At 46.7% G+C, this 10,463-nt stretch overlaps 1 protein-coding gene across 1 annotated transcript; it reads right to left on the reverse strand.

Annotated features, from left to right (window-relative positions):
- Positions 1 to 2,077: 2,077 nt before the first annotated feature.
- Positions 2,078 to 9,937, reverse strand: SOST (sclerostin). The gene is made up of 2 exons (XM_063137749.1): positions 9,697 to 9,937; positions 2,078 to 2,707 (listed from the first exon to the last, which is right to left on the reverse strand). The coding sequence occupies exons 1-2, from the start codon at positions 9,935 to 9,937 to the stop codon at positions 2,286 to 2,288; spliced, it is 663 nt and encodes a 220-aa protein (XP_062993819.1). The 3' UTR covers positions 2,078 to 2,285.
- Positions 9,938 to 10,463: the final 526 nt, after the last annotated feature.

Genomic DNA, 10,463 nt, shown 5'->3' on the forward strand with positions numbered 1-10,463 from the left:
ATCTTTCCATTTGCAGTCTAAACATCTGGAGGCCACCATATTAGGAAAGGCTGGGATAGTATATTGGTCTTTGTCGGGGGAGAGGTGAATTCAAATGCCACCACAGCCATAAACTTACTGGGTGCCTTTCGACACATCCCAAAAGTTGCAATCCTGAACAAATATGATTGGATGCAGACATTGTCATAGAGAAGACCCACTGAAATCAACAGGATTTTAGTTAGTCACAATTAATTTAAGTACCATTGACTTTAATGGGTCTATTCTAACCATGATTAAAGGCTCAAGTCTATGCATGTTTGGACTGAAAAGAAGTCCTAAAACTCCCAGTATCCCCCCGCCAACCATGCTAGCTGTGGAATGCTAGAAGTTGTACGACTAAACATGCTTTGGATTGCATCCTAAGTGCAATCCATAGAGCGTAAGCTTCATTCAACATAGCAATATTTACTCCTAAGTAAACATGCCCTGGCTTGCACTGTAAGCCTCCATGTGCAAAGCCGGAATATCAATCACCCCCTTCACAAAGATTTTATAAGGACAAGCAACAAGACAGCATTCTGCAACCCTGTGAATGCAATGGAAATTCTTGTATTTATTATTATTATTAATAATAATAATAATAATGCAGTTACACCGCACTCAGAGAAACATGGCTTCTTCAGTATCTAAAAAGAGGATTTATAGACCTCATGATTGCGGAGAACCACTTAAAAAACAGATATTTATGAATGATGGAGGGCTTGAAAAACATTATAGCTCTGGTCTCAACAAAAAGGTAGAAATAGAGAGGTGGTGATAAACCAAAATGGACTGGCCATATTGTACTGAGGTACACCAGACAAACAGCATCCTAAAAATTAAAACAGTCCAGACAACCAAGAGAGAACCAGACAACTGCATCTGTGCTGAGGCACCTGTTGATAAAACCCTGTAAATATGAAAGGTGTAACCTCAGGCAGTAGGCTCCTAGGCAACTGTACATCTTCTTTATTCCCAGACACCTGTTTACTCACACAGATTTGCCTGGAGCAAAGGAATTTGGGTGCCCTTTTAATTACTTCCGTGTTCCCAAACCTTTCCCACCACCAAACCAAAGAAAAAATAAGAAGTAGAAACGTGTTTTCTACTTATCCTAAGAAAGAAAGAATTTGGGATTTCCAGAATTTTAGTAGGAGGGCACAAAATAAAGAGAACAAGCCAGACTTCAAACCCCCTGACTGAATTAGCTAGCAAAGGCTTTTGGGAAGGTCCACTTGTGACTTCTTCCACCCTCTGCTTTCACGAGTGTGTACGTGTGTGTGTGTGTGTGTGTGTGTGTGTGTGCAATTGTGTGTACATCCACCTATTCACTCATCTTGATGTTGTTCCATTAATTTTGTTACTTTGCAAACTGCCACCGGTTTTACTGCTCCTAACAGAAACCTTTTCAAGGTTCTTCAGAGCTGCATTGTTTATTTCTAGATTCAACAAGCTCCTGCAAAGTTCACCGCCTATGAATCTATGCACATCATTCAGCTCTGTACAACATGGAAGGAGACTGGAAATCACCCCCCACCCTCATCCAAGGTGGGGTGCAGTCCAATGGGCCATCAGGAAGCAGCAGCAAAAGTGGAGCATCAACAGCAAGAGTTGGCAGCTGGTGGCCTTCCAGATGTTCCTTTCTTACAACTCCAATGATCCCTCACCATTGGCTGTGCTCCCGATAGGGAGTTTTAGACTAAAACAGCTGGAGTGCCACAAATTGTCTGTCCCAGATTTACAGAGACAAAGTGCATAGCTCAAGCACAATGCTGCAGCACAAGAAGGGACAGTGCATCCATGCGCAACCCATAAAGAAGCAAAGCATAAAGGACGCTGATGATGGAGCGCAAGTGCGCATGCGCCCTTAGACAGATCACATTGTTCTAACTGGATGTGTGTTTGTGTTAACAGAGAGAGAGATGCCTGTCCTTTGTCAAACCAAGGAAGCCTGTAAGAATGTAGCAGTGCACACCCCTTCAGCCTTGTCAATCACACAACCCTCTGCTAACCTTGGAGTAACTCTTCTCTCAGGTTTACACTCTTCCCCCCCCCCCCCCCGCCTCTCTCATCCGACCGCCCCGAGGAGAGAACCTGAGAGCTTTGCTCTGAACCTCCAGCCGGGGCCACTACTGCGGCTGCCTGGCCTCCTCTCTCACTTGGTCCCATTTTGATCCTGGCGGAGTCATCAAAAAGGGAGGGTGGGTCAGCCAAAAACAACCACAACAGCCACATCTCTACGCTTCTGCACAGGCCCTCAACTACTAGTAAGAGTTCTCCAGCTCCGGCTGATTGGCCTTACTACCCCTGGCTCTGGAGAAGCGCGCCTTTTTGTTCTTCTGAGGCCGGGCAGTCTCTTTGCTGAAGTCTTTGAGCTGCGAACGGTTGTGGTAGCGGGTGTACCGTTTGCATTTGCAAGCCGTGACGGTCCTGACCTTGAGAGTCCGAAGGTCCTCGCCAGGGCAGGCGAGCTGGACGCGCTGGGAGCGGCTGTGGGCGGGGATGCAGCGATAATCCAGAGCGTTCTGCCGCCACCATTTCCCTTTGCCGATCGAGTTGGGAAGGAGGTGGGACGGGAGGCACTGCCCGGAACACACCAGCTCCCGGATCGGCTTGATGCTGCGGCACGGACCATTGGCGATGTAACGAGTGGAATACACTTCCCGGCAGCTGAACTCCAGTGGTTCTAGAAGGAAAGAAGGGCATATTATTCACAGCTCAAAGACGCATGGGATCAGAGCCATTTTGTGCCAGAGGAGGAGCCATCAAACTATCTGGGACTTCCTTACACAGAACATCAACAACGTACACAGAACCTCTCACTTCAATAAGAGAATTTTTTCACCTTTGACAGTTTTGTGGTTTGACAGGTGGCCTCCACACAACCAGCCAAACATACACACACAAAAACATAGCTGGATTAGAATTTGCTTTTGTTTTGTTTTCAGGTTCTGAACTGGGAAGTAAAAAACACTGCGGCAATGCAGAGTGCTCCTGTTCAGACATCCCATTCCATTTATCCATCGGCCCCATCCCTCACCCTTTACAGAGGACAGTTCTCTGATGGCATCCTCAATTTGAAGAGCTGTCCAGTTTAAAGATAAAGAAACATCAGAAAGGAGAGGCAGAGGCCTTGAAACAGAGATGCAAGTTTGTCACAAATCCATGTGCCTTTTGTCTTGTTTCTGAGGGATATGTCAGTGGCCACACTGCTAATCAGTGGCGTAGTGGAGCTGGGACGCACAGCAAGGGCACTGTAATCTGCTCCCTTTCTCCCTCTTCAGAATTCCCTGTTCTCTGTCAGTTTAACTCCAGTCCTCACAGTCTCTGGGGAGAAATGCATTTCGCCAGCAACAATATATTCTTCCCTGTTGTAATGCAAAGCGTTTTAGGGTGACTTGGTCTTGAATAGGCAATTAAGACCAATTCTCTTTACAAAAGAGACGTGAAAACTGCTGGAGCAGGGTTGATGATGCAGCCGACCTGAGGTTCTGGACTTTTCCTTGGGGCGTGGCTATGAGACTGTCATGAGGAGTCTTGACAGTCAAAAGGACAGCATTTCAAGAATTACTACAACTCCGCTGATGCGAATTAATGCCTTCCCTTTCCTGGCAGCCATCTCCCACTTCCTGTCAGCCCCCTTTAGGCTTTGCTTAGGGCCCTGTGAGGTCGCAGCCTGACAAAAACTTGAGCACCTATATTTGGGAAGTCCATGGTAGAAAATAAGGAGCTGATTGTTGGTGAGAAATAGTTGCTCCTTCACCAAGCAATCCATACATACACCCAAGTCCTGAGCAAAAACAGCGATGAAGCTTGGGTTGTTCAAGTTGAGAAACAACAAACACACACACACCCCTTAAAAAAAATAAAATCAGCAAGGGGTGAATGGGTGGATATGTGCAAAGGCAACTTAAAATGTTTGTTATGTATTGACAGTATTCAGAGGTTAGGACAGTTGTATATATAGCCAAGCATACACAAGAGGGAGGTGTCATCAGCAGCCCTGTAATACAGTATGTCCCACCACCAAGAAAGGGTAGGTTGGTCAGTACACAAAATGGTGCCTTTCCTGCAGCATCACCCTGAATCTGGGACTCCCTCCCAAAGGAGGCCAGATTTGCTCTGCCCCTATTGGGTTTTAGACAGTCAGCGAAAGCTGTACTCTTTCAGCAGGCCTTTGGCTTTTAAAATTGTCTTGGCCTGTTTTAAAGAATGTCTTTATTTATGTAATCGTACATTGCTTTGAAAGCCCTTGTGGGTGGAGAAAAGATTAATAAATATGTTAAATAAATAGACAGATATATCAGCAGGCTCAAGGAAACCCTAAGATTTCCCGAAGTACACAAAATCTTTGCGGGGTGGGAAAATCCCAAAGCAGGAGGGCAATCCTTAAACGGGCATAATAAGCTCATTGATTGTAGGGTGGGGACAGAAAATCAGGAGGGAGGGAGAAATGGAATGGAGTATCCCAGAAAAGGGCATGATTGGCCAGAGTATTCCACATTGCAATATTTTGTTGCAAGTCCAACTTATTTACCAAAGGAAAAGGGTTCTGATAATAGAGGAAATAGGGTGGGATTAAGGCCCAGATGAGGAACATTGCAGATATGTGCTCAAACTAAGTTCAGGAAGGTTCATGGCTCTGAAATTCGGATCGGCTTCCCGAGTGCTAATCAAAGAGAGATTGTAAGAGGAGATGCAGGGTTGTCTGTGCCTCCTGTTACTTTTAGAGACAGACCACATGCTCAAAGAGGGCTGCTCTTTGTGCCATGAAACCGCAGCGCCCTCCTCAGTCTAAAGCCAGGAGCCCTTTGGAACATTCCCCTAGGCCAGCCTTCCTCAACCTTGGGCGCTCCAGATGTGTTGGACTACAACTCCCAGAATGCCCCAGCCAGCTGGCTGGGGCATTCTGGGAGATGCAGTCCAACACATCTGGAGCGCCCCAGGTTGAGGAAGGCTGCCCTAGGCCATATACCTTTGTGTAAGGTATATGTACTAGAAATCATCACAGATTTTTCCCCTGCTTACTCATACCTCCACATTACTCTGTTTCCTTCTGTCTAAGATTGTAAGCGCCTGAGGGCAGGGACCTGGCAGGGTTGTTCTTTGTAAACTGCCAGGTACATAGGTGGTGCTATATAGTTATTATTTATTAGTATCATTAATATAATATTCATTAGTATCATTAATATAATAACCACCTAATAGTAGTGGGAAAACAGCAGAGTTGTTCTTTGTAAACTGCCGGGTACATAGATGGTGCTATACAGTTATTATTAATAGTAACATTAATATAATAACCACCTAATAGTAGTGGGAAAACAGCAGTCTTCATCAGGATTGCTGGGAGCAGGCTTTAATTTATCCTGATCCTGAGTGTGTGTAAGACAGAAAGAGAGAAAGGGAGAACATGGGTAGCAGAGGAATGCTGAGAGCTGTAGGACTTTTTTTCTGTCTAAACATGCATAGGATTGTGCCGTTAGTTATTTATTCATTACATTTTTAAATATCACCCTTTATTCTCAGATGCCTGGGAGGATGTGCAATAAAAACTTTAGAATTTCACATGAAACCAAACAATACAGGGGCAGAAAACTTACAATAATTCAAACTGAAGTGGAATTACGAAAGGCAAAATATATATTTGTAAGATTTTGTTTTTTAAAAACTCTTTTGTAACCTACCCTGGAAATGCCAATTGACCACTGAAGGACAGGCTATACATTTAACAATCAATCAAATATTATGCTCTTTCTGCAGATGAGTGTTTTCCCTAAGGCCACTAGCATGCTCCTGGTGAGGGAGATCCGGAGAACTAGGCTGTATATACAGGGCGCCTCTAAATGAGCAGTTTATTGCATGCTCTTGATTGGCCCCTCATGGAAGTTTTTGGGTCGATTACACGATGTCATCAACAACCAGGACGTCTCCTGGAATAAAAAGAGCCCCTTTTAAAATGGCAATAACCAGGAAACAGCAGGATCTCCCACCACAAGATGGCACTGTCTCAATGGAACTGAATTTAGGGGAAGTATTCAGTTCAAACGTGTTGTCGCCCCTTTCCTTCCATGTAGTACAGCCCGTAATAATCATGCCAAAGAACCAGGAAGCACAAAAGCCCCAGATAAACAATGCAATTTCCCTTTATGTAGAGACACTCATAATGTAATAGAGGGAATTTTGGTGGGTGCAGCTTCTTGTAATCCTGCGTGGTAACGCTGCACCCACTGACATTCCGCAGGAGGTTACATACATGGTCCTAGATTTATTCCAACAAGATCAGAGGGCAGGCAATGGAAAAGGGGTTCCATCCAAGATCCTGAAGAGCAAACACCAACCAGAACAGCGGGATGCTGACTGGGAATTATGGGAGTTGTAATCCAACACATCTGAAGGGTACCAGATTGTAGAAGGGTCCATTAGAATTTTTGCAAGGATATCCAAGTTAGGAGAGTTATTTTACAGAGAGCTGCCACATTTGTTTCGGCACATTATACTTCCAGAAAGGACCCACTGATCCATGGGCATAATACCTTGTGCAGTTCAGGAGGTGGAAAATGTAACATCCTTCAAACGTCTCATGAAAACATATCTTTTTAAACAAGCTTTCCCTGGACTATAACTTATTCTGGTTTTATGTGACATTTCTTTAATTTTTAAAGTTTTAAATCTTGACATTTGTATATTATGGTTTTAATTGTAACCTTCCCAGAATGCCTCGGCTGTTAGGCAGTAAAAATACATAATAAATAAATATAAACAAACAGGCCCCTATCAGTCCTAAATTAAATCTCTCTCTCTCTCCCTTTTTCCAATACACTATGACGAGCCATCATTTTCCACGTCACTGTTCCCTTTGACTGCCCAGAGTCCTGCAGCACATCCTAACAGGTAGCTCTTACCTGATGGATCAGAAGGCTCCTGTAGCATTTATAAGCACAGCACTCCAGGTATATAGGGTGCGCTGCAGGATATACAGCCTAGGCTTCCCTTAAACCAGCCACCCAAGAAAATGTGAGTAGTTGCTTCTGCAACCTGGTGCCTTCTAGATATTTGGGACTACGAAGCTTCTAGATGTTTGGGACTATGATTCTACGATAGCACTCTTTAAATACTTAAAAGGTTGTCACACAGAGGAGGGCCAGGATCTCTTCTCGATCCTCCCAGAGTGCAGGACACGGAATAACGGGCTCAAGTTAAAGGAAGCCAGATTCCAGCTGGACATCAGGAAAAACTTCCTGACTGTTAGAGCAGTACGACAATGGAACCAGTGACTTAGGGAGGTTGTGGGCTCTCCCACACTAGAGGCAGTCAAGAGGCAGCTGGACAACCATCTGTCAGGGATGCTTTAGGGTGGATTCCTGCATTGAGCAGGGGGTTGGACTTGATGGCCTTGTAAGTCCCTTCCAACTCTGCTATTCTATGATTCTATGACTACAATTCCCATCATCATTGACCACCAGCCATTCTGGTTCAGGCTGATGGGAGCTGTAGTACAAGACATCTGGACGGGCACCAGGTTGGGGAAGGCTGTCCTAAGAGCTCATCAGTTCTCCCATACCTATTTCGTTGTAAGGCAAAAAGGGAGCAGACGGCCGCCATTTTGCACACGAACAGCCCACTCCTGCCAAGAGCACTATGGGAATTACTTATGAGTAAGTACCCCATCCTGCCATGTTAGGGGGAGCCAAGATGCTTATTCACAAGCAGACCCATTGTAAGGGAAAGGTGATCTCCAGGCTTGCCACCTAACCAGGAGTAGCTCCGCCGTGTGGGTCAAGTTCCTCCCTACCAGACTGCCATTTCTGCTAAATTTGTGGGGAACACCACTAGGATGTGGTGCAAATTTCACACAAAGCATGAGTGGGACAGTAGTGCATCATCCCGTCCTTTTACTTAGATTGACCCTATGGAAAGGAGGACAGGGCCCCTGTATCTTTAACAGTTGCATAGAAAAGGGAATTTCAGCAGGTGTCATTTGAATGCACGCAGCACCTGGCTTGGCCCTCAGTGCTATACCCCTACACCCCTGATAGAGTCTATGCGTATTTTCATACATGTCCTTTTGCAGTATTTACATGAATATCTAATCATTGATCATGCACAACAGGAAGTTGAGGAGAGACTTTTGTAATGCCAACGGGCGTTCTGATCAATGTAAAATTTATTTCACAAACCCTAGCAAAGTGAAAGCCACCTCAAGCCTCGTGTGTGAAAATGACTTTGGAGAGACCAAACGAGCACAAACGTTGGATTGGATTGGGTGACCCTATGGAAAGGAGGTCCGGGCTCCTGTATCTTTAACAGTTGTATAGAAAAGGTCATTTCAGCAGGTGTTATTTGTATGCCTGCAGCACCTGGTGAAATTCCCTCTTCATCACAACAGTTAAAGCTGCAGCATCCCTGCCCTCTTGACCAGATACAAAAGAGGGTATGGCTTCTGCAGCTTTAACAGTTGTGATGAAGAGGGGATTTCACCAGGTGCTGCATGCATACAAATGACACCTGCTGAAATTCCCTTTTCTATACAACTGTTGAAGATACAGGAGCCCTGTCCTCCTTTTCATAGGGTCACCCTAGGATTAGCCCACTGAGTGCGAAAGCTTTCGAGTTAACACAGAGATGTCCTTGCATATACTACACATGCTGCTGCCTTAAGTTCCACCACAGGGAAGAGACGGGGCATCGCTGCCATTCCTAAACAGTCAGTTCAGCAGCCTAATCAATTAAGCCTTTAACACCTGAAGCAGGATGGGGCCACAGCTGAGTGACAGAACACCTACTCACCAGCAGTCAGACGCCATCAGCTTCCCCATCCCTAGTGCCCCAGAGATGCTGGACTACTGCTCCCATCACCCCCAGCCTGCAGGGAGGATGGGAGATGTAGTCCAACCCTTGTAGAGGGTACATGGGCTGAGAAAGGCTGGTCTACTCTCCAAAACCCTCCAGTTGTGTTGGACTATCTCCCCCATTGCCCCAACCAGCACAATGGCCCTTGCTGGATGGGGATTATAGGAGTTGTAGTCCAACACCACTGGGGGGGAGGGCACCCAGTTAGTGGAGGCTGGTTTACTTTCAAAAACAGGTGTGTTGGACTACTGGTCCCATCCTCCCCAGCCAACACAATGGCCCTACTAGCTGGGGTGGATGGGAGATATAAATGGGGAGGATGGGGAAGGCTGCTTTACTCTACAGATGCATTGGAAGGTGCAGTCCAACATCTTCTGGGGGGGGGTGTGGACTACAGCTCCCATCCTCCCCAGACAACATGATAGCCCTCCTGGCTGGAGATGATGGTACCTGTAGCAGGCTGCAGTAGGCTGGCTTACTCTCCAGATGCATTGGAGGGGTGTAGTCCAACACCTTCAGGGGAAGTGATGTTGAACTACAGCTCCCAGACACTACAATGGCGCTGCTGCCTGGGGATGATGGAAGCTGTTGTCCAACACACCTGGAAGGCACTGAGGCTGGGAAAGGCTGGAGCCCACAGTACTGGGCAAGATGGACAAAGAGCTGGTGTACAAAGCCATTTGCTTTCCCGAGGCTTACTTGTGAGTATACAGGAGCCAGCCAAGTATTGCCTCGACGAAACAGGTCCACCGCGCACCTGCGAGCAACCAGAGAGAAAGCGAGCAAACGAAAAGGCTCTTTCCTCCTCCTTTATTTCTCTCTTACCCATCCTGTTCAGGGAGACCTGGGGGTGCCTCTCCCCTGGCTGTTGCGCCCGGTTGTTCAGGGTGTCGGTGTCGTTCTGGACCAAGACCTGCTCCTCGGGCACCTCGGTATTCTCCGGAAAGTCCGGCACGAGCTCCGTGGCGTCGTTCTTGAGCACTTGCCAGCCGCGTCCGGAGGGCAGGACGATCGGGAAGAAGAAGACGACGAGGCAGAGAGAGCAAACAGCCCGGGAGGTCTGCATGTCGCCAGCTGAGTGGGGAGGAAACGTAGGTGGGCTCGCCTGCCTGCCTGCCTGCCTGCCTGCCTGCCTGCTTCGCGGTCCTTTGGTCCTCTCTCGGATCCTGAGCCAGGCGAGCAGGCTTTCTCCTTTTTAAATTCCTTCTTAGAATCCAGCCAGCCAATCAGGGGGAGGGGGAGGGGCCAGGAGTAGTGGGGAGGGGGGCTCAGTCATGGCAGTCCCTTGGAGGGAGGGGTCTGAGCAGCTACAACTAGGACCGGCCAGAAAAGGGAAAGAAAAGAAAGAGAATTTTCTCTATAGATTGGCCAGATGTCACTTTTTCACTTAAAACAAAACTGTTCTCTCTTTCTCTCCCCTTCATTCCCCAGTGATGATGATGATGATGTTTAATATTTAAGCACCTACTCGCGGAATGTCCTGAATGATTAGAATCCTTGAGTTGGATCCAGATTTAATCATCCTTAGAGTAGACCCAGTGAAATAAATGGGACTTGTTAGTCAGGCCTATGAGCCTCGTGTGGCGCAGAGC

Source organism: Elgaria multicarinata, chromosome 11 (genome assembly GCF_023053635.1).
Source record: "Elgaria multicarinata webbii isolate HBS135686 ecotype San Diego chromosome 11, rElgMul1.1.pri, whole genome shotgun sequence".
Taxonomy (NCBI): domain Eukaryota; kingdom Metazoa; phylum Chordata; class Lepidosauria; order Squamata; family Anguidae; genus Elgaria; species Elgaria multicarinata.